Below are 23,826 nucleotides of genomic sequence, written 5' to 3' on the forward strand. Positions count from 1 at the left end.
CTCTGCCTTCCTCTGCCAAGCAGCGTGGCCGCATCCCACTCGTCTCTTGGGAACGGTTCCTGGCGTGAGCTAACTTGCGCTGCGCCCAGGCATTGTCCGGCTGATGGCACGGTCAGAGCTGCGCCGCGGACTCCAGCAGCAGCTTAGCCGTGGGTGACCGAGCTCCAGCACCCAGGAATGTCCCTGGCCCCGCTCAGCTGACCGGGCAGGGGCAGCTCCGCACGCCCAGGGAGCGTTTCCCACCCGCCCAAGGGCTCCTTGCCTCCGTGCCGGGGGGAAAGCCAGCCCCAGCCCCGGTCCCTGCAGCGGGGCTTCTCCCGGGGCCGCTGTGCTGAGGGTGAAGAGAAGGGGACACGCCAGCCCAGCCCTCTGCGCTGTCACCTTCGGTTTTACCACTAACCATAGCATTGCCCAACGGAGAGGGACAACGGGAAACTGCAGGGACCCAGCCGGTGCCGCAGTCCTGCAGGAAACAAAGTGAAACAACAGCCGGAGGGTGGCTGGTAGCTGAGCCATGGCAGAGCTGCTGCGGGGACTCTCTTCCCTGGGCTTCCTGCGCCCACCGCGTGCAGGGTCGATGGGACGGGCAGAGAGGCTGGGTTTCCCAAGGGAACGCGCCTTCGTGATGCACAAAGGACAGGTAGTGAGGTCCCGCAGGGCAGGTGGCTGCTCGTTGAGCACTTCGGTTCTGCGTTAGGCTCGTGAGCATTTATTTGCGACGGCCACCGATGCGGTGAGAGGAGGGAGGATGTGGTCTCCATCTCCCTCTGGGCTCGGGGGGGCTGAGCACCAGGCCCTCAGCGGGGAGCAAGAGGCAGGGTCCGGCCTTGCACGTGGGCTCTGCCGAGAGCGGCTTTGACCGCTGGCTGCCGGGAGCTCGCTGCCGGGCCTCGCCTGTGCGTCCGTGCGTCCCTGCGCTGTCCCTGCTGCCTCGGCTGCTCAGCCGCCTGCGGGTGGTGGGAGCGGTTAGAGGGGAGGAAGAAGAGGGAAGCTCCCCAGCCCCTTCCTCTGGGTTCCTACTCACCCTGCGTCCTGCCCGCCGGCCTCCCCGCCGCGCTGGCTGCTGAGCTGCGACCACAGCTGGGTCTGCGGGACGAGCTGGGGAAGAGAAGAGGGGGTGAAATTTCCCCCTCACCGCGTTCAGCTCCGGTCACACCCCTCGGGCTCTGACCTGGGCGGCCGTCACCGTTGAGCTGGTGGCGGTGGCACGGTGGTGCAATGGCCACAGCAGGGCTGACGTAAAGGAGCCGGGAACCAGCCCCGGCACCTCGGCCAAGCAGCTTTCCTCTGCCGACACCAGTTAAACCAGACTGATCTCGCGGTGGCGCAGGAGCCCAGGCCCTGGCCCCAGTGGGGTGGGCACACCCCAAAACCACAGAGCTGGTCTAAACCTAATGAGGCTGAGCCGGAGCGGCTGACCCGGGGGAAGGGAGTCGCAGCAGCCCCCACGCCGGGCTGGTGCAAGCCCTGGCGCTGCCATGCCTGTGCCATTCGCTCCCAGGGAGCGAGTGAGCCCGGTGAGCTGCCCCTGGCTGCAGCCCGGCACAGGGGACGCGCCGGAGCGGGTCTGGGTCTGGCAGCTGTGAGCTGCGGGCACCGTGCACGCCGCAGTGCCCCAGCATCGGCTTGGTCGCTCTGACTCAGAAAGCATCAAGTGGGAGCACCCGGTTCAGCTGCCTTGAGGTTGAGATGGGCTCCTGAAGGCAGGATCAGGCCCTGGGATGGTGAAGGATCACAGCTCCTGCCCAGCTTCATGCCCTTCTGGAAGCGGCTTTGTCCAGCTCAGCCCCGTGCAGGCTGGGGAAGCGGCTGCTGAGCCGCAGGGGACATGGCGCAAGATGCCCCACGGCCTTTTGCTACCCAGAGCCTTTTCTGCAGGGGTACGCGACCGGGGAACCGGTCCCCAGAGGATGTGGGACAGTGCCAGGAGCCGTGGGGTGGTCTTGGGGTACGCAGCACCCCGCTGGCATGTGTGCCCCTCTCCCCCGTGGTACCCAGCTCGCCCTGGCTTGGGTGCAGCCTCACCTTCAGCACGCCCTGCTCAGCAGCCACCTTCACCTTGGCTAGCGTAGACCTGAGCCGCGCATTCTCCTGCTCCAGCACCCTGATCCGGATGCTGTTGGCCTGTAGCTGCTTCTCCATGTCCTCGGTCAAGCTCCCGGTGCCTGTAAACAAAATACGACGTGCTTGCGGCAGGAGGCAGAGCTCAGCCCGCTGCTGCCTGCCTGCTCGGAGGTGTTGGCAGCAGCCCTCCTCCCTCCCGAGCGGGGTGGCTGCTCGCTGGAAAGGAGCCTGCCCCAAGCAGGGAACATCAGCACAGCCTGGGAGGTGGCAGCTGGGATCCGAAACCGTGCCAGTTGAAACCGTGAGGGCAAACAAAGCTCTGCCCATGCCCTGGCCCTGCTTTATTTCCTGGCCCGGAGGTGGGATGAACAGCAGCCAGGTAGGGAGGCGTGTTAAGATGGGCAGCGGCTTAGCACAGCCCAGGGCCTGAGCCCTTCCCGGCTATCAGTGGGACAAACGGCGTACAAATAATGCTGGTGGGGCCGGGGCCGGCAGGATCCCCTGCGAGCTCTTGGAGAACCCGAAGGGACAAGCCCACTGCGGGGAAAGCGGGCACTGCTGCCCGCTCCCTTACTCTCAAACTGCGTCTCAGCGGGGATGTGGAGCTCAGGGAAGAACACCAGAAGCCTCTCCCGCTCCTTCAGCTCCCGCGCCTGCTCCTCCAGCCTGGACACGTTCGCCTGCAGCTCCGAGACAGACTGCTCCAGGTTCAGCTTCTCCCGCTGCAGTGCGTCCAGCAGCTCCTGTGGGGCACAGCAGAGAGGCGGTGAGGTTGGCAGAGCGCGCTCCCAAACCTCAGGACGGTACAGTCTCGGGGAGTCCCACGGGAGTACTTAGACCCCCAAGGAAAGCTCCCTCCTTTTCCTTATGTGATAAGGATGTCCCATGGCAGCGGGAAGTGGACAGTGACAATGTGCAGGGCCTCGGCTGTAAGGTCCCTGTGTGTGTTGGAACCAGCAGCACCGACCACGAAGTACGGTGCGTGTCCAGGAACGGGCACGCTGGAGACATGGGAGCAGCCTGTGGAGTCGCTTCCTGCTCCTCCCCTCTGCCTTGGCCGTGGGGAAAACCAGCGGAGACTCGTCTGCACGGGGGTCGAGGGAGAGGGATCTTCCCCAGGGGGTCCCGGGAGGAGATGGCCACGTGGCAATGTCATACCGCGTCCCAGAGTCCCCCTCCTGGGAAAACTCTGGCTCTGGGTGGGGGACGGGGCAGCGGGTGGCTCCTGACACCCCCACGGCACAGCGGTGTCCCACACCAGCTGCTCCCCAGGGAGCCCCGCTCCTGGCAGCCCTGATACACGCTGGGTGCCAGCACTGACCTGCTGCGCCCGGAGCTGTTGCCCGCTCTGCTCCCGGCTCTCCTCCAGCTGCTCTGCCAGCCTGGCCTTGTCCTCCTCGGCCTCTCCCAGGCTGGCTTGCAGCTCCTCGCGCTCCTGGTCCAGGCTGTCGAGCTGCCGCAGCAGGGCCCTCTGCTTGGCCTGCAGGGACTGTACAGGGCAGGCGAGCCTGCGTGGGGCCGCTGTTGCAACCCGCTCGCCATCGCCCTTACACCGGGCAGCGGCACCCACACGCTCAGCCCACTCCCACAGCATGCTGCGGGGCTGCAGAGCAGCTCCGGAGCAGGGGAGAGCAGGCCTGGCCGTACCTCCTGGTGCCTCAGCATGCTCTCCACTTTGGCCTTCTCCTTCTCTAGCTGGGTGGTGGTGGTGCTCAGCTCCTGGCCCAGGCTCTCCCGCTGGCCGGTGAGCAGCTGCACCTTCTCCTCCAGCTCCAGCACCTGGCTCCTGGCCACCATTGTGGTCCTCATCTCCTCCAGCAAGGTCGTCTTGGTGGCCTCTGGGGAGACAAGAGCACCTTTGGGCCAGGCTGGGCAGGAGGGGGAGAAGCTCGCGGATGAGGTGTCTTCAGGGGGCCCCACGCCCTCCACAGGCCCTGGCAAGGGGGAGGCAGCTCTGACGGGAGGGCTGCGACCCCCTGAATTTCCATCAGCACCAGCACGAGCCCACTCTGGTGCTGGGCGATGTCTGGGCACTGCTATGAAGGAGGCTCGTCCTCTGCCCACTCCCACTAGTGCTATACCCGACCGATTCTGTGGGAGCCAGGAGTTACATGGGCGTAAAACACTCGTGAGATCGGAACGAGGCCAGGGGAGAGATGTGCCGGCTGGGTGAGCCCCAGGGGTCCTTACCCAGCTCCTGCACAGCAGTCTGCTTCGCAGCCAGCTCTTCCTTTAAGGCGGAGAATCGCTCTTCCAGCAAAGCAGCTCCTAAATCAGCACAAAAACTCTACTAATTAAACAGCTCCTCAAAAAAACTAAACCAAGGAGGCAGCAAACAGCCACACCAAAGCATTTTTCATCCAGTGATTGTATCGTGCTGTGTTTCAGCAAGGAGGAGGCGGTGAGAGGACGTGGACAACCAGCTCCTGCTGTCTGGGGTTAGTCTCGCAGCGGGGAACAGCCCCGGCGCCTACCAAAATCAGTGGCAAAAGCCCTGCTTATGGTGGTGGGATCAAGATTTGACCACAGATTCCATGGTTCTCCTGCAAATACCCATGGGCCTGGGAGGGGATGCTGGGAACAGCACTGTACCTCTCCGTAGGTCGTCCTTGTCCCGCTCCAGCCTGGCTACAGCCTCTACGTACTCTTTGTTCTTTACTTCCAGGTTCTGCTCAGCCTCCTTCCTCTGCTGCGCTTGGGTCTCCTTCTCCACCTGAAGCAACCGGGAAAAGTCCTCAACCTGTTTCCGCAGCTTGTCCTTCTGTTTCTCCGACTCTTCCAGCTCAGACTTCAGAGGGTTGACCTGCTGCAGCAGCATCTGGAGGTGTTTGCTGATCCGGGAGAGATCCTTGCTCTGCTCCGAGGCCCAGTAGCTCATGTCCGTTGCAGAGAGGGTCATTCTCCCTATGGTCTCCTCCACCGTCTCCTGGAACCTGCTGAGAGCCGAGGGGATGTTCTGGCTCTGGCAGATGCTGGTGATGGCTTTGCCGACCTCGCGGAGGCTGGCCTGGGCGCTGGCGCAGGTGTTGCAGGGTCCCAGAGGCAACCCAGTCGTCTGCGTGGGGATGTTGCGGCTGCTCTCGGCCATGCTGCGGGCAGCCCTGGGCTGGGAGCTGCCCGAGGCATCGCTGTCCGGTGCACGGACACTCGATGACAGGCACAGAGAAGTGGACTGGGCAACTTCTGTGGAAGTTCTTAACTCCAAAACATCAGGCAAGCAGTGTTTCAGGCGCTCCTTCTCAGGTTTCCCAGCCTGGGGAGTGGATTGCAGCGTGGGGATCTCCTTCCTGCAAGCCTTCTTCTGTTGGAGAGCACAGAACAAAAACAGGGCCCATATCAATCAGAGCTGGCTGCAAATGATCCATAAGAGCCCAAATACAGAGGTGTGAAGCGTGGGGACAGGACATCAGTGCAGCCAAGGGGCGATGAGGGCAGCGAGCCCTTCTCTTGGGAGGAGAGAAGTTCCCCGAGCTTGGAGGACAGCTACCAAGCGCTCGGGTTCCCTGTTTACCGTGCTCCATTACAACCAAAGCACATGGCTAACAAGCAAAATGAATTTGCGTCCCACTCCCTGATGCGCGGTACGGGGGAATTGAATTTTTACAAGCTGCCAGACAGCTTTTCAGCCACCGCTACTTTAGCAGAGCTGTGCTTTCACGACGGGAAGCCTCAGCAGTGAAACCCGCTCCCTGGCTCCCCTTCTTGTGACCGTCCCTTCTTTCACACCTCCTGCACTATCTCCTGGTTATGCCAGATGAATTATTGCGAGACTTTTCCATGAGAAGGATCATTTTGGGGGGAAAAAAAATGCAGGGGAGGGCTGTAGTGTTTTTACCACAAATTATTTCACTGGTTTGAGCCAGCTCAGCCCCACAAACAGTGGGGTCGGCAGAGCTGCAGGGGCAGCACGTTGGCAGGAGGAGAGTATTTTTCCAAGCAATAAGGACAGCCAAGCTCGCTCATCCTGAGATCCTGGTGGAGGCCTGGAGGAGGCTGGATCCAGCGGCATGGCTGGGAGCGGTGGTTAGAGGAGGGAAGGGACTCAGGCTGGGAGGGGACAGAGCGGGACAGATGTGTCCTGTCTGACACACGGGTCAGCACTCGGAGGGTCATGAGCCAGGAGCACATCTGGCGTGGCCACCGCGCATGTCACAGGGCGTCCCAGAGAAGGACCGTGACCTCAGCACGGTTCAAATCACGGGGGGTGAGGCAAGGGCCATTTCCATGACCCCTGCGCTCAGCTCGTGGGGTGTCAGGGCCCCCAAATGTCCCACCTCGGCCAGGAGCTGCTGGTAGAAGGCCCCAGTTTCAGCATGCTGCACCAGTACCTCCTCGCCGTCAGCCCTGCGGACATGCAGGGTCCCACTGCCCGCGCCGGGGGGACGGCTCGCTCGCTGAGCAGGTTTTCTGCGTAGCCGGTGAAGCTCTGAAGCAGCAGCAGCAGTCTTCTTCGACAGAAAGGAAACACAGCTTAGAGCAACGGAGTCTTTGTAATGGGGAAAGGGCCCTTGGCGTTTAAGAGCGCAGTGAGCCTGAAGGGCCAGCGCCGAGGCAAGGAGGTTGTCCTCTCTCCCCATCCCCTGGACAAAGTGAGTTTGGCAAAGGAGGGTGGATATCAGCACTCCTGTGACCCCCCCCAGACCTGAATCACTCCACGGAGCAGTATTTGGTGGGATGAAAATCCTCCTGCAGCTGCTGGGACGCAGGCTGCGCACGCTGCTTGCAGCCAGCCACTTCCTAGAGGCTACAATTAAGCTCTCCCGAAAGATCTGGGGCACCCACGCTGCTGATAACAAACCCTAATTGTTAGGGCCAACAGCTCTATGGGAATGGCTCATCTTTTAAAACAGAGTCATATTTATTTCACCCAGATTGCAAAAGGCGCTTTTGCCTCCCAGGCCTGTAGGTGCAGCCCTGTCTGAGTGTTTCCAAGGCTTCGGGGGGGCAATTTAATGAGCCTGCGCCCATCTGCCCGGGTGCCCTCAGCTCCCAGGCGGAGCAGCGGCTTGCTCTGCTCCTTCGTGGCCAGCATTTGCGCTGGTAGCTCTGAGCTCTGTGCAGGGAAAGGAGTTGGGTTTTAAAACTCAGCGTAGAGCTGCAGAGCATGAGGCTGAAGTGCTGGCGCACTGCTTATCATGGAAACGCGTGGGAAAAAAGCATCCAAAACACTTGGCTGCATTCGACAGGCTGGACACACAACCATCCCCTTCCCTCCGGGGGGAAGGAGCCGCTCTGCCAGCCAAGCTTCTTTTAAGAAGGGCGGTTGGGGCTGGCTTTGCCTTCTCACCTGTCTATCACCAGCTCCAGCAGCACCACGTGGGAGTGCTGGGTGAATTCGGGGTCGTTCTCGGTGTAGCTGTACCGCTCCAGCAGCGCCGCCAGGTCCAGGTCGCAGGACACTTTATCAGGGAACTTCCAAGAGGGGAAACGCACGGCCCCGACCCGGGAGGAGACATCGGCGATGGCTGCCTGCAGGTCCCTCAGGTCGGCCCGCAGGCTCTCCATGCAGCCGGGGTGGCCCAGGAGGTGCGCCATGCTGCTGAGGTGGTGGGACCAGGCCTGTGGGCAACGGCCTGCGGGCTGTGACAGGGCCACCAGGCCTGGGACGGACAGACGGCCCTATGGGGGACAGGTCGCTGGAGGGGGACCAGCACAGTGGCTCCCGGGGCTGGGGGGCTCCAGGAAGGTCGGGGGACCGGGGAGGACCGGGGGGTCCCGGGGCGAGGAGGCGCCGGGCCCGGCCCGGGTCTGTGCGGGGAGGCGACGACACGAACCCACCGGCCCGCGCCGCCGTCGCCTGCTGCTATGGCAACCGCCCAGGCCACGCCCCCTCGGAGGCCCCTCCCCGCCCTGGAGGCCTCGCCCCCCGCGCTGCAATGGTACGCTCCTCCCGCTCCCGCCTCCTCCTTTAGGGATCCCCCCCGTGCGGCGCCCTAATGGCACTTCCCACGGCGCATGCGTTCTGCCCCTCCGCCGGCCCCCGCCGGTGGACTGTCGCCCGCGGCCTGCGCGTGCTCGTGGCCGTGCCGTCACTTCCGGCGCGCATGCGCAGCGCGTCGCGTGCGGCCGCCATTTCGTCCGCGGAGGTGTCGGCTTCCTCCGGTTCCCGTTCGTCTCGGCCCGGGAGCGGCTCCGGCGGGGAAGCGCTCCCCGCCGCCCCGAGGGAGCACCATGCCGGCCGGACCCGTGCAAGCCATGCCTCCGGCGCAGCCAGCGCCCCCCGCGGAGAGCAAACCGGTGCGGGCCGCGCGGGCGGGGGGGAGTGGGGGGGTGGAGGGGGTAGGCCGCGCTGAGGGGAAGGCGGGGAGCGCGGGGTGCTCCGCCGCCGGGGGCCCTGGGCACGGCCGAGGCGCGGGGAAGCGGGGCTCAGCGGGGTTATTTTGGCCTTTGGCTTCTTACGCTGACTCGCTTGTCGTGGTTGGGGGGGGGGGGGGGGGGGGCTGCAGTTCCCTCCTGCTGTGTGATTCCCGTCGGCATCGCCCGCGGCTCCCCGTTCATCCGCAGTCGGCCTGCTGCGGGGCGGGTGCCACCCTTCGGCATAAGGCTGAATCCTTTCCTGGAAGCGGCACAGGGTTGTAATTGTGATGGACGTGAGGGTGTGCAGTAAGCTGCGGGAACACCCTGCCGCCGGGAGGAATGTGTGAAAGGATTAAACCCACCCGTCCCGGTGTGCTTGAGAGAGCCCGTGTTCCGCAGTCCCTTCCCCGGTTCCCTTCTGTCTCGGCCGTTCCCTAAATGGGAATGCAGCTCCCATGTAGCTGGAGCTGCTGTCCTGACCGCACTTTCCAGGGCTTTCACACACCAGCATCAGCACTTGTGCAGCCGTACAGCGAGCCAGTGTAGGGAGCTGACCTGACTGAAAATCTTGGGTGATTTGGTGTAGCTAACACAATTAGGAGGAAAATCGTGGTTCCCCCAAAAAAACCCCAGTGACTTTCACGCACGTAAGTTAGCAAGGCAACTCAGCATCGCAGTTAAATAAAAACATCTCTCAAGCGTGGTGTTGCCTTATGCTTCAGCTCCTCAAGATGATGTTGTTTGTAGGGGGTGAGAATGTAAAATTAAAAATATTTCCAGTACCTTTGTCTTAACACACTTTATTAAGGTTGTATTTGACTCGAGAGTGTTTTCTGCCTTGGAGTCTCTGTGGATTTTGCAGAGCTAGTAGCTTTACTGGTATTTTAAAATTTCCCTGGCTGTCCCTGTTAAGATTATAAACATTTCCCATAGGCCTGTTTTTTTTTATAACAGCTTTTCTTGTGAAAGTTGCTTGGTGAGGAAAGAGGAGCGACATCTTTAGTATCCTGCAAAGAACAGCTTCTGGTCTTACTGGAAGACAAAGCCATGCACAGGGAGGGTTCTGGGATTTTAGTTTGGATCCTCCTGTAATATCAGGGAGAAAAATGCCCTGCACAGCTTTTCTCTACAAAACAGCTTTTGATGCAACCACAGTAGGATTAAAAGCTATACTGTGTTTAATGTGGAGTTAATTATTCAGATTCTAATTTCTTGTAGTCCCACAGGCCTCTAGAACGTTCATAGCTTCCAAACTGCTTAGCAATGCTGAGTTATTCCTAGATGTGTTGTTACGGCATTCCCCTACGCTGCCTCGGCATTTATAAACCTACTCGGGGTCAAGGCTGAGATAGTAAAAATGCCAGGAGGACTTGTTTTGGTTCCCATGGAGGGGCCTTCCTCGTTGTCGTGCTGTGCCTGCCCCTGCAGCGGGTGCCCTTGACAAGCAGACAAACATTGTCTCCCACCCTGAGAAGCCGAGGAATTTTTTTGTGGGACGGGTGATTCAGATTGTTAAACCAGATCTTTGTGTCAGGAAAAATTCAATGATTTGGGGGCTGAGGAGGATAGACGGTCCTGTGTGCCGTTTGGATTGCTGTTTGGAATACTTAATTCTTACATAGCATTCAGGAAGTACGGGATTGCAGAACAATTTGTTAAAGTGTGTTAGGATTGTTAGTCCCAATGTAGATGAGGAAGTTGAGAGAGAAGGGAGATGAATTTTCCAACTCAATCACCTGAAAATAAACCTAGTCTGGGTTTGCAGCCTACCGGGCTATTTTTCACCCCCTGATGCTGGTATATAGCACGTTACTCAATATTATTTGAAGTTCCTTCTCTTGTTTTTAGCTTTGATTTAGGCTGTTTGAATTTAGTATCTTGACTGATGGCAAACACCACAGTGAAAGATGTCTCCCTGTGCCATCACCTCTTCACCTTTTGAATAGTCGCTATAGTTGTGAGGCAGCAGTACGGAGGACTGTATATATGTGTATATATACATTTTTATTACAGCCAGAAGAGGAGCCAAAAGAGGAAGCAGCACCAGCCAAGCCTGTGGTAGGAATTATTTACCCTCCTCCAGAGGTCAGGAATATTGTGGACAAGACTGCCAGCTTCGTAGCCAGGTAAACAACACTGGTGTTGTCTCATGTTTCCTGGGATTTTCATACTTCTCCTCTTCAGTCTGCACAGCTCTGGAAACTGAAGCAGGTCACAGTCCCGTGACTTTATGTGAGGGATTTTAAGGATTGAGTCTATACCAGTGAGACTGTGGAAGAGAAACAACAATGTTCTACTTAAGAGGTGTAAGACATGCTTTGTTAGAAAAACTGTGGTAGTAAATAAAATAAAAGTTCTTGGCAAAATCTATAGCATGTGCTGCAATAACCAGATAACGGTTCCTGTTCTCAATGATCTGAAGGGGAAACAAAATTCCAGGTAGAAAGGGAGCCTCGTTACAGGTGCTCCATTGAGTGATGAAGCCAAGAGGAGTCATGACTGTGTTTTACAGTGTGTAGGCAAATGGTAGGTGAGGAACTTCCCAGTACAAGGGTGCTCGCTTGCTTGTTAAGTCCCATCCCTGTTTGTGTACAGCTTGGTAAACCGTGCCAGCGGCTGAGATGCGTGTTCATCCAAGCCTCAGTCATCTCCCTCTCCCTTGATAGCCAGAGGGAGAGAAGTGCGTACCTCCAGAGAGTAGTCTGATCCCCTCTTAGGATAGAAGAGCTGCCTGTGATGTGTATGGGATTTTTTCCCCTGTTGACTGTAGCAGATTGATTAGCGTGAGTATAGATGTCAAATTTAGGGGAGGAGACTAAAAGTTGAATAAATTTTACTCATTTGGGCTTCTTCCATTTGCCTAATGTCATCATTCTGTGAGTGCAAGCTGTTAGTGCTACGTAGGCCATCTTCCTCTGTTGTTTTTTAATGCTTAAGTATTTCTGGCTGTCTTATCACTACATGAGGTCTTAGGGGACCGAATCTTGGTCTTCCTGGCAGAGTAGCACGGGAGGTAAATAACCCTCAGTTGGCTGTGCGAATTCTTAACCTTCATGGCATCCAGACGGGATGAACGCCGCGTGCTTTCACCTCACTGAAACGGGATGGTTGTTGCTGTAGGTTTAAGCCAATTCCTAAACGCCGGTCTAGTCAGAGACACTTACTGTGTAACTAATCTCTAAAACGCTGCCAGGGAGCGTTGGCTTCCTTTGAGGATGAGGAAGGGGCTGTGTTTATCCCTTGGTATTGTAGAGACCTCCTCTTTTGGAAGAGGCATAGTGTCTAAACAAGACTTGGAGGTATCCAGAGAATGTGAAGAGAAACATGCTATGGCAGCTGTTAACTTTCTCAAACTACCCTGAAATAAATGACTTGCACTTTGGATGGGAGGAATGGACGTTACCTGAATTAAAACTTAGGGCTCTCCTAAATGCAACGCTCTGGGGTGGTCAGTCTCCATGCAGGCTGATGGTTACCTACTTTTTTCCTTATATGAACTTTCTGGAAATTAGACTAGTCTTAAAAGCTTGTTAATAGAGCAAATAAAATTGGTCTAGTAAGTAACTTGTAAACTTCATCCAATAAACTGTCAATCCATTAAATGGCCTTTTGTTTGTATGTAGCCAAATGAGATTGTGGAACACTTGTGAGTGTGAGTTTTTAACTGTCTTAAGAAACATTCACTGTGAAGCGTTGTGGACTAAATTAGGACAAATGCCTTTAACTTGTGTGTGTACAGCTGGCTGCTATGTTGCGTATGAGTTACTTAGAGGAAAATTCAGTCCATGCAGGAGAGAAAATTGTCTTCTGAGGGGCTGATGCATCAACGCATCTTACTACAAAAGAAACAGACATTTACACTTGAGTTGATACCCATTCATCTAAACAATTTATCTTTTTCCTCCCCAGAAATGGCCCAGAATTTGAAGCTCGAATTCGTCAGAATGAAATAAATAACCCTAAGTTCAATTTCTTGAATCCCAACGATCCTTACCATGCATACTACCGGCACAAAGTCAGCGAGTTCAAAGAGGGTAAAGCACAGGAGCCCTCGGCTGCTATTCCCAAGGTCATGCAACAGCAGCAAAGTGCCCAGCAGCAGCTTCCACAGAAGGTAAGTGTTCCTTTTCACTTTGGTCGAGAACTTGGCTTCTAACTGGTGGTGTCACATCCTGATGTTAAGCAGGGGGTCTGAAAGACAAGGCAAATGAAGGAGTTGTTAATACATTTGCAAAAAAGACAGCACTGAGAGGCTTGGAGTTTAGTGTCTGGGACTTTGTTTTGATGCAGATACGCATCCAGCAGTTGCTGGTAACTCAAACTTGTGTGTGAAAGAGCCAATATATTGTTCTACTCGGTCCGTTTTGGTTACGTTTAGTTGTGCATTGACTGATATGGTACTTACACTAGTGATCACTTGGACTGTATGAGTTTAGGACTCATGCTGTAGGCAAGTCTTCAGAATCCCTTGGCGTTCAGTTTGGGCTTGTTGCACGCACTGTTTTGTACAAATATTTCCCTTTTTTCTGCCGGAAGGATCAACTTCCCTTAAAATGTGGAGTACAAAATTTTGCAAATCTTGTTTAGTTGTGCCTTATACATACTGGATGGAAAAAGGCCACTGACTGAATCCTCGTCTTTTACGTGCTTTGCACGGCCAACAGTCACGCTGTGTGGTATTGAGCATCCTGGAGGATTGTAGCAAAGTCCTGATAGTTTCCAGTTTTGTTAGCTGTTGGAGCAATGGTTTTTTTTTTTTATAGTAGGCCTAAATACAGATGTCCAGATATACCCTGTGGTACTAATTTTTCTCATCCTTGCAGCTGCCGGGATATCTAGACTGATATTGCTTTCTTGGAGCAGCTGAAGGAAAAATGGGTTCTCCCAAGTGTTTGGTAACGGTTTCTTGAGGGCAGTCACTGAGCTGTCTCCGTTCTGCTCTGCAGGTGCAGGCCCAGGTGATCCAGGAGACAGTCGTTCCGAAAGAGCCACCTCCGGAGTTCGAGTTCATTGCAGATCCTCCCTCAATCTCGGCTTTTGACTTGGACGTGGTGAAGCTAACGGCGCAGTTCGTGGCTCGGAACGGGCGGCAGTTCTTGACTCAGCTGATGCAGAAAGAGCAGAGGAACTACCAGTTTGATTTCCTTCGCCCCCAGCACAGTCTCTTTAACTACTTCACTAAGCTGGTCGAACAGTACACAAAGGTACTCTTGGCACTTTACCTGTCAAGTTGATTCCTTCAGCAGCAGTATTGATTTTTGAAGACTACTGAAGCCCTACAAAACAGCCAGACTAGAAATATGTGCAGGTCCAGGAGTCCATCCTTTAAATCTTGCTCTTTAAGTATTGTGGATATGTCGTACATTGTTGGCAACGTGCAGTGCTGAACACAGTGGGCTGTTACTTAAATGTACCAGACACTATTGTAATACAAATAAAAGCTGTGTTTTTTTAAATACGGAGGGTAGTTGGAAGGCCAAGAGTGAATATTTTTAAGTGCAAGTATAAGCAATAAGTAATAAGAGGGCTGCAATAGAATAAATGGAACGTAACCCCAGGGGTCTGCTGATATTTTTATCAGTGTGGAAAGAGAATAATTGCTTTTAAGGAGGCTTTGGCAAAAAGAATTGTCACCAACTGTCGTGCAAAATACATTTCAGATCTTGATCCCACCAAAAGGCTTACTCCTCAAACTCAAGAAGGAGGCCGAAAATCCCAAGGAAGTCCTAGATCAGGTATTATACGAAAAGTTTGCAAAATCGCTGAAGCATGTCAGCTATGTTTTGAATTTTTTCTCTTTGCATGTTCTGACTTATAGGCAGCAAATATGAATATACAGAGAATAAAATGGATGTGTCCCCTGTAGTCACTTGAATACAGGGTGCTCAAGCTTGCCTTTAAATTACTAGCTAGTGTTCGTATTGGGGGTAGTTTACTTGTGGCAGCATAGAGGCATAGATACTGCACGATGCCATTTCCGAGTGCTTTACAAAGTAAAATGTTTCCCTCTCAGACAACTTCACTGTGACACTTCAGTCGCTTACAGTCCTTCCAGGCTGTTCTTTATTACTTTGACTTCTGTCTTCATCACGAAGACTGCTTTTGCTTTGGAAAGGTGGCATGACAGGGTTGTAATAAAGTGTCTGTGAATTGTTTGCTGGCTGTGAATCTTCAGTGATACCTGAGTCATGTCATACCTGGATGGCTTGGTCTTGGCTCAAGAAGTCCGCAGTTCCAGCTTTAGAAAACCACTTTACAAAGCTGGTGCAGTACATTACTCAATAGGCAAATCTATGGTTTGTAAATGAAATACAAATATTTCTTTGTCGTGCCAGGCCTCTGAAGTAGTGCTCGTGTAACTGCCCTGAAAGGGTTGGTAGCGTAAACTTTTAGATGCTGTAAAGATGACTGTGATGTGTTTCTTCTCTGACATTTGGTGTGTGCTTTACGTCTGCTTGTGCAGGTGTATTACAGAGTGGAGTGGGCAAAGTTCCAGGAGCGAGAGAGAAAGAAGGAAGAGGAGGAGAAGGAAAAGGAGCGCGTTGCTTATGCCCAGATTGATTGGCATGACTTTGTGGTGGTGGAAACAGTTGACTTTCAGCCCAATGAGCAAGGTACGGAAGTTAAGCGTTGTAACCTCTATGAAACTCTGCTCCCTTTGAGTAGGGGCTATGTCCTGAAATGCCGTTTTTAGACAGACATTGGGTTTTACAGCTGTATATCCTTCAAAGATGCAGGGGAAAGCCTTCTAGTGACTGTGCTGGGCTGGTTTTTTTTCTGGAGTCAGTAATGTTCTCCTTGAATGAAGTCCAGGACTGCACTAGTGTCTGCTTTTCCACTTCCACCAGGACAGCAGAACTTGTCCCACTTTCTAGTAGTGCTTTCACCTGTAAGTACCTTCATCTTCATGTGTCATGCTGATGTCGGTCTGTATAGACTCCATCCATTCCCTTCTATATACCTTGGCTCCCAGGAGATTTTGATGCCACTGCTTTGTAAAGAAACTGCTTTTCATTTAAGAAACTGATATTTCTGTCTGTGCATTGAGCAACGAAATGGGATAGAGAAACAGAAGCTCTTTTTCTGCGTTGTAGGGAATTTCCCTCCTCCCACCACTCCAGAAGAGTTGGGAGCTCGAATCCTGATCCAGGAGCGTTATGAGAAGTTTGGGGAAAGTGAGGAGGTAGAGATGGAGGTGGAGTCAGATGAGGAAGATGAAAAGCAAGAGAAAACAGATGAGCCCCCAGCCCAGCTGGATCAAGACACACAAGTGCAGGATATGGATGAGGTAACTAGCCAATAGAATGAGTGTTACGTTTGTCCCGTAAAGTTTGTGTGGTTTATGATGCCCTTCATTTTCACTGTAAGAAGATCCTCAGTTTCTTGAGGAAATGAGATTTCCTTCTGACGGGATTTCAAAACAACCTGGTTTTGCTGGAATATGGTATTTTTAATGTTTTCCATGACAATACAACACCCAAGAGAGAAATTCAGTAATTTTGTCACCTAATGGTGTGGATTTTATATTTCTGTAATCAAACCTTTTGGGCTTTCTTCGGCACAGAGTCTGGAACACTGAAAGATGACTCATTTTAGACTCTTCCTCTGCCCACTGTATGTAAGCTGTTTTTCTGGTAACAAGGAACAAGAGCATGGTTAACTGTAAGCCCCTGCTTGCTGTGCTGTGCTAATGTGGAAGCTGAGGAGTACTTGCTTCCTCTTCTGGGTCCACTGAATTTCTGAATCATGATTATCCAGAGGAACCGCTGTAGCGTAGGTGTCCAGAGGCAAAATAGCTCTGTTGCTTTGAAGCTACATAATCAGTTCTTCCAGCGCTGCATAGGATTTTTATGCCTTTCTCAAATCTTGTTTGTTGATATTTGAGTACAAGAACTTTGTTATGATTCCCCCCCCCTCCCCCATAAGGGCTCAGATGATGAAGATGAAGGTCAGAAGGTTCCTCCTCCTCCAGAAACTCCGATGCCACCGCCTCTTCCTCCCACACCAGATCAGGTCATTGTGCGGAAAGATTATGATCCCAAAGGTAAATCAGGCTGGTGAAGACAAACTTTTTCTTCCTGAATAATCGCAAAAGCATTTGTTTCTAGGCTGCATCCTCTGATGTGTTCTTAACAGCGTGGTTTTGTTTTTCTAGCCTCAAAACCATTACCACCTGCCCCAGCTCCAGATGAGTATCTTGTTTCCCCCATCACTGGAGAGAAAATTCCTGCCAGTAAAATGCAAGAACACATGCGAATTGGTCTCCTGGATCCTCGATGGTTGGAGCAGCGTGATCGATCCATCCGTGAAAAGCAGAGTGATGATGAGGTCTATGCCCCAGGTCAGCTTGAGCGTCTGACACAGCTTGCAAAACCGAGTTCCTAGATGAGTTCTGTGAACTCTTAGCACCCTCCCTCACTCCCCCCAGCTCCCTCCGATAAGGACCATCTTAAATGTAGCTTTCTGTGCGATGTCCTTAGCGTGCTGATTATGTGGATACATTTGTCATTAGTATGTTGAAGCCTTTCTGTAAAATTAAAGGCAAAGAGCACTAGGTGCTGCTGACCGGCCGCCAGTTGCAGTCTCTTTCTAAAAAGAGCAGCACTCGGCCATTAGGTACCAAATAATTTAAAGATCATTAACAGAGGCTTGATCATGTTTGACTTTGATTATATCACTTGAGATAAGAATTTCTCTTTTTGCCTGCAGGTTTGGATATTGAAAGCAGCTTGAAGCAGCTGGCAGAGCGCCGTACTGATATCTTTGGTGTAGAAGAGACTGCCATTGGTAAAAAGATTGGTGAAGAAGAAATCCAGAAACCAGAGGAAAAGGTAGAGTGGAAACTGGTGGTTTTTGTTAACGGGTTCCTGTAGTATTATGAATGCTCAGAGACACGGGAGTCTTTTGAACTTTGTTCTTGCTGTAAAGCTGCTCTCTTGATTTATTTGCAGCTCACATTGCAGTCTGGACAGGCTGGAGTTATTCTGATTTATTTTATCCTCTCAGGTGACCTGGGATGGCCACTCGGGCAGCATGGCCCGCACACAACAGGCTGCTCAGGCCAATATTACTCTCCAAGAGCAAATTGAAGCTATCCATAAGGCCAAGGGACTGGTGCCAGAAGATGACAGCAAGGAGAAGATCGGGCCCAGCAAACCCAATGAAATGCCCCAGCCACCCCCTCCTTCCTCGGCGTCAAATCCCCCAGCTAGCGCTCAGCCTATCACATCCGTGCCTCGTCCACCCACGGTAAGTGTTTGGGCTTCCAAAAGCAAACGCCCGCGGCCGTAGTTAATTAGAAGGGAGTCCTGACGAAGGTCAAGGGTTGTAACAGCAGGGCGCTGGCTTAGAGGCAGATTTTGAGTGAAGGTCATGTTTCCAAATGACTCTTAAACCATCAGAGGAACCCTATTGAACTTGCTGTTAAAAATGGAAAATAAGACTTAGGTGGAGCTTTTTATCCTTAGAGGTACCAAAAAAGACTTAATCAGCTGGGCAGAGGAAGAACCTGGGCGGTGAGATCTTGGAGGAAGGGAGCATGGCTAGCAAAGGAATGGGTGGGGGCCTTTTTTTAGGTGTAAAAAGGTGTGATGCAGAACAAAAGTAGCCGCAGGTAAGAAATGTTCACAGGTGACTCACTTGCCCAGTGTTCCTGCCCCAAGGGTTCTGCTAGGTGACTCTGAAGTAGCTCCTGCTTTAAGATCGCTGCGTGGCTTGCGGTCTGATACCTGAGTGGTGAGGGAAGAAAGAACCGTTTAATCTGTTAATGAGGCTTCTGTGCATGTTTACAGGCAGCTTGGGCTGGCCATACGGTGGGCTCGCTGAGGTTCCTAGCAAGCCTTTGGCCAGCAGAAATCCTCTGCGTGTTGCCCTGGTTATTTTAATCAGGATTGTGAACAGTACTGAGCGTTCCTGCGTGTACCTGCTCAGAAAAATTACCCTCTCTCTCTCCAGATGCCCCCTCCCGTTCGCGCCGCTGTTGTTTCTGCAGTTCCAGTCATGCCTCGTCCCCCGATGACTTCCGTGGTCCGTTTGCCTCCGGGATCCGTCATAGCCACCCCCATGCCACCAATAATCCATACCCCGCGCATCAACGTTGTCCCCATGCCGCCCTCTGCTCCTCCCATCATGAGCCCCGCCCGCCTCCCATGATAGTACCGACAGGTCAGTAACTTCAGCTTCTTCTGGTTAATTGTCGGCTAATTCCTGTACGACGTGGGCTTGAGCTTTGATTCTTTTTTCCTTTTGTGCCTCTGATAATGGCGCGTAATTGGGATTGCAGACCCTAAGTCCCATCATTAAGCATTTTGGAGTGTTTGATATGACTCGTCTCGCAGTATCGCTTTTGGGCTCTAGACTCCTCCTGCAGCATGAAATAGAGAGAATTCTGTCTCGCCCACTTTATGTCTGTGTCCCCGGGACCCTGCCCAGGTGAAGATTAAGAATCCCCGCTGCTTTCCAAAAGGAACCAGGGTAAAGAGGAACTGCCGGCACCTCGCTGGGTGTTACAGCTTGTTACAGAAGTTGCTGCTGCAGGAGGAGAAGCTGTTGTGTGGCCCCTTTCCTCATAGCAGCTTCACAGCATTAGGTGCTTTTAAGTTGAAAAGCACAATGTAAAGAACGATTCTTTTTTTTTTCCTTTCTTTTTTTTTGTTTAAATCGAGGTGCTGGCACCACCGCATGCCAAACTGAGAGCGTTCTCTTTTTTGCAAGATCTGCAGGAAGCTCTCATGCCGCTTGTTGTCTTTTCCTGGACTGTTTCCCAATATAAAAGATCTCCTAACGTTTGAAGTTTGCACGTTACTGTTGGTTGTGTTAACTTCCTCCATGTATTGTGGCATTTATTTTCAGCCTTTACTAGTCTGCTAAAGTCGTTTTTGTGTAAAGGAGTGTCTGCTGTATACTCGGTGGATGACTGCAGGTTGTGTCGTGTCCCCCCATCCCGTTTCAGCATTTGTTCCTGCGCCTCCCGTGGCTCCGGTTCCTTCCCCAGCGCCGATGCCTCCTGTTCACCCGCCGCCACCGATGGAGGATGAGCCGGTCTCAAAGAAACTGAAGAGCGAAGACAGCCTGATTCCAGAGGAGGAGTTCCTGCGCAGGAACAAGGTATGCGTGTGGGCTGGCTGCTTGTTGGGAAGTGCCGGAGTCCTGACCCCGCTGCGCTGTTCAGCCTCCTCTGCCCAAAGGAGATGTGAAGCCAGCTCACTGCACCGAGGGGAGCCGACGTGTGAAAGTACTTCGCGAGGGAGCGGCTTTCTGAGATGGCTCCTTCCTACTGTCATTCCTGGGCAAACTGAGCTGCTTTGTATTTTACTGGAAAGAGCAATGCAGCGCTACACCCAGAAGTTTAGTAAGATAGTAGTCTTCTGTAATTAAGGGCAGTGAGAGGTAGGTTTATAGTAAAGAAGAGCTAAAGCTGCTAATAAGCTTTTAAGCAGAGGACTGCTAAGCTGGAGATGCAAGGAGATTTAATATATCGGTGTCAGCATGATAGTATGGTAATGTGGTATATTCTGTAACAACACGAACTAAATGTTAGACTGAATTCCTTCCTGAGGAGTGCCATCATCGTGGGTTGAGTTTTAAGTCCTTTAAGAAGGCTATACGGTTTTCCTGGACATCTGCACAGAGAAACTGTCTCCGTTTAATCCTTCATACGTTCACTCTGTAATACCGTGAATGCGTGTGATGCTTGGGGAATGGCACGCAGAAGGAGGGACTAATGAGAGAAATCCAACTAAATGTGTTATTTTGGTAGCAGTGAAGTAACTTTCTCAGTGTTGAGGCAAATACATTTCTGCATGTTTACTGAGAAGTTGAGATATGTGGCTAGTTTTGAAAAGAAATAATTTGCTGCTGTGTGCCTATAAATAATTTGTCTGCCGCTCTCTTATCATAGTCCTGAGCCTCCTTGCCTGTAAGAGACGTTATCTTTGTTTCCTCTAGGGTCCGGTCACGGTCAAGGTCCAGGTTCCCAACATGCAGGACAAGACGGAATGGAAACTGAACGGCCAAGTGTTGATGTTCACCCTGCCGCTCTCAGACCAGGCACGTAGCTTATTAACCTGGCCTCCAGCCCTTCTTGTTTTGCTACCGAGTTTCTTTGCTCTGAGAACAGCAGTTGACCTGCATGGCAGGAGCTATAAAACTCTGGATGTTCCCCACGCTGCAGCCTCTTGCCCAGCGGGGTTGCGTGGCTGGGATCTCTACAGCGGAGGGGGAAAAAAGCCTGAGCAAGCTCTTTGATTCTTCCTAGGTGTCTGTTATAAAGGTTAAGATCCACGAGGCCACAGGGATGCCAGCTGGGAAACAGAAGCTGCAGTACGAGGTGGGTATAAGCCCTTCAAATGCTGTTTGTTACTTCAGTGCTTTCTCACACACAAACTGACTTTTTACAAGAAAAAGTGGTAATGTGCCTACTGAGATGTTGGGAAGAGCAGAGGGAATGTTTTTCCTGTCTGTACAGCACTCTTGGTTACAGAACTGCACGCTGTTCAGCAGGACGGGCCTTTAATAGGTGGCATCAGTGGATCTGCACGTCGTCGCTGCTGCAGATGGGTCCTCTAAGCTTGATGGCTTTCTCTGAAATCAGCCTAGTATTTCACTGGGGGGTTTTGACATTTAAATGCAGCAGTCTGCTCCCACTGATCTGTCGTGTGTGCTCTGGAAGGTGGGCGGGGGTACCTTGAAACCCTGGCAGCTCTGAAAAGACTTTCTCCAAAACATGGAAGAGATGTCTCTCTTCCTCTCGAGACGAGCTGTTAGAAAGGCACCGTTCCTTTTTAATAACTTGTTTCCAGTCATGCATGTGCAGAGACACAACCTGCTGCCTAAGCAGTGAACTTTGCACATTTATCTCCTCAGGAGTTCATCTATGGGCAGACATTGTGTTAACCCTTAACGAGAAAGGAAGCTTAACTGATTTTTTTTTTTTAAGGGAAAAAAAGGGGGGGGGAGGAGAGGGAGTGGAGCCTAAATAACTTCACTTGTTGTGGTGACTGTCTTTTATGTGTATGTTTGTAGAGGTATATAGTGTATATTGTCTGTTTGTACTCTTGCATCATTCCCAGCATGCCCACCTCCTCCGGTGCCCTTCTTCTGAGACACTGGGATCTCTCCGGGGTTTTTCAAAGCTTGCGGCATTCTGTCGTCACACTGTTCTGAGAGTACAGCCAGGAGGGCTTCATCTGTGTGGGGTTTTGTGGGAAGGGAGCGTTAAGATTTCTGCTGTGACTGGTTGTTTTTTTTTTTTCTTTTCTCCTCCCCTCAGGGCATCTTCATCAAGGATTCGAACTCCCTGGCTTATTACAACATGACAAGTGGCTCTCTGATTCACCTGGCACTCAAAGAAAGAGGAGGCAGAAAGAAATAGGAGCCGTGGAGCCCAGAGATGTAACGTGGCTGCGTTGCCACTTGTGTAACCCCACCCTTCGAATCCTCCAGCCTTTTAGGGGCTACTGCGACTGCCTGCCAGCTCTAGTTTGCAAAGAGAGACTGTGAACCCCGTGTTTGGGTGGCTGACGAGAGAGGGGAAGTTGATAGAGCCCTGAAACATGTAAATGTAGTGACCTAGTGTGTAACTGCAGCAGTCTGTTAGCGATCGATGCTTTGCTCGAGTGCTGGCTCTCCGTTGAATTCCCTCGTGAAGCAACATTGAGGTCATGCCCAGCTTAGTGTAGGTCCATCTTTGAGGGATTTACACTGACCAAGAACATCATCTGTCTGACTGCAGTGCTTGCTGCTTCATTTAACCTTTTTCTAATTGAAAACTTCTTCCTTCTCAACGTACTTATTAAGCCCTTTGTTCTTTCTCTGTCTTGGATCTATCTGCAAGAGCTTCTTGCACTGACCCTGACTTGGAAATTTATCCTCCCTCAGCATGAGCGTACGTGGCTGTTCCCTGCGATAAAGAGATCTGGGTCTGTGCATGCTAAACAGCTTCGTGCTGCTTCTGTACAGCCTGTGATTTGTTTTAATAAACACGCGTCTCGGTGCGGGATTGTCTGTCGCAGCTCTCGTTCCTTGGGTTTTAGGTTTTTTAGGTGGAGATGTGTCTGGCTTCAGAGCGCTCGGGTTGCGGGGAAATACACTGGGGGTTTTGTAGTTAAGCAGTTTACTGTAGGAAATCCTTTTATTTTCTAGGAAAGGCTGCAAGAAAAGGGTTTTGTTAACATTTCCCTAGTGCTACACAGTTATTCTGAACATAAAGCACGTATATACGAATGCTTGTGTCTGTGTATGGGGCAGAAAGACTGCTTTGAACTTAGTGAGAATTTTATTGGAAAACATGTTTTACGCTTTATGGCATGCAGCCGGCACCTCTTGGTTCTGGAGAGCACGTAGGTCCGGAAAACAGATTATTCCTGCGCCTTCAGTCGGAGCTGTGTTGCAGTTTGATAGAAACATAACACAGAGCAAAGTTAATCGACAGAGAGAGAACTAGGTGCCAAGGAAGAGGCGGTTGTCTCTGATTTGGGTACCTCTGTTCTTCTTGGGATAATCCAAAGCCATGGATTTATTTTTTTTAATTTTTTTATATTTTTTATTTTTAGCGGTGGTCAGGCATTACAGGAACATCCTGTTTACCTCATTCTGCGCTTAGGGGAGAGAGAGATGAAGCAGGAGGGAAGAGCCAGCATCCTCCTGCCGCCGTTGTGAGAGCGGGCGGGCGGGAGGAAGCCCTGTTGCTGTAGGGAAGGTGCCTGGCGCTGGCCCAGCCCAGGTGGCCGGCGGTCCCCCTGCCGTGGTGGCCAGCTGCTGCCTCTTGACAGATGCCCACGCGTCTGCGACCGCCGCGGCGCTTCGTCAGCATCCCTGCTGTAGGACGCCGGCTTCGGAGCTGCTCGGCGGGTGTGGGCAGGGTGTTGGGGTGGGTGTAGGGTGCTCCTGCCCTGCAGGAAGGTGCGATAATGATTTTCCTTTGGCTTTTAAAAACTAGACGGTAGGTGCAATCTTGGAGAAAACAGAACTGGGCAGCAAGTGGTGTTTTCCAGAGCCCATTAAAAAAAAAAAAACTGCCAAGAAAGCTCTGAAATGGAGAAGTCATGTTTTTACATCCTGTGCGGGGCCCAAACGTGATGGGACTGTGCTTAAGGTCATCCAGCTTTTCTTCTCCAGCTGTGCTCGCTGACGTGAACCCCCACGGCGCGTGGTGCCCGAGGAGCTCCCCGGTCCCACGTGTGTTTCCTTGCCGTGCTGATGCTTCGGTGACACTTTCAGCCAAGCCCCTTTTACCAGCTTGGCAGGGCTGAGCTCTCCCGGCCTGGCGCTCCGGCAGGAAAACTTCCCGCTAGAAATAGCTTACGTGGAGCTTTGCCAGCCCGTTTCTATCTAAATATTACCGATAAATGTTGTAACAGCCTGTGCGTGTGTATTTCTAGTACAAAACAACTGTTAGCGGAGCCTTCCACTTCAGCGGGGAGGACCCGCAGGGCTCGGGCTGCCGGAAAAATCTGGAAGTAGGTT

General features: G+C 52.5%; 3 protein-coding genes across 3 annotated transcripts; 1 reads left to right on the forward strand and 2 right to left on the reverse strand.

Annotated features, from left to right (window-relative positions):
• Positions 1-1,020: 1,020 nt before the first annotated feature.
• On the reverse strand, positions 1,021-5,855 carry LOC127022982 (coiled-coil domain-containing protein 157-like). The gene is given in 8 exon segments (XM_050906872.1): positions 1,021-1,098; positions 2,026-2,165; positions 2,639-2,807; positions 3,386-3,553; positions 3,712-3,902; positions 4,255-4,332; positions 4,657-5,399; positions 5,701-5,855. Coding segments are annotated over 8 exon segments (1,722 nt in total).
• A 1,492-nt stretch (positions 5,856-7,347) lies between these two features.
• On the reverse strand, positions 7,348-7,599 carry LOC127023034 (coiled-coil domain-containing protein 157-like). The gene has a single exon (XM_050906919.1). It carries the CDS (start codon positions 7,597-7,599, stop codon positions 7,348-7,350), a length of 252 nt encoding a protein of 83 aa, XP_050762876.1.
• Positions 7,600-8,188: 589 nt separating this feature from the next.
• Positions 8,189-22,360, forward strand: SF3A1 (splicing factor 3a subunit 1). Its single transcript, XM_050906640.1, is given in 17 exon segments — positions 8,189-8,301; positions 10,375-10,487; positions 12,271-12,475; positions 13,308-13,565; positions 14,022-14,096; positions 14,825-14,975; positions 15,456-15,649; positions 16,288-16,405; positions 16,517-16,702; positions 17,071-17,192; positions 17,368-17,610; positions 18,316-18,490; positions 18,493-18,525; positions 19,313-19,467; positions 20,308-20,409; positions 20,618-20,689; positions 21,632-22,360. Coding segments are annotated over 17 exon segments (2,370 nt in total). The 5' UTR covers positions 8,189-8,235; the 3' UTR covers positions 21,734-22,360.
• The last annotated feature ends 1,466 nt before the right edge of the window (positions 22,361-23,826 follow it).

This window comes from Gymnogyps californianus, chromosome 16 (genome assembly GCF_018139145.2).
Source record: "Gymnogyps californianus isolate 813 chromosome 16, ASM1813914v2, whole genome shotgun sequence".
In the NCBI taxonomy this organism is placed as follows: domain Eukaryota; kingdom Metazoa; phylum Chordata; class Aves; order Accipitriformes; family Cathartidae; genus Gymnogyps; species Gymnogyps californianus.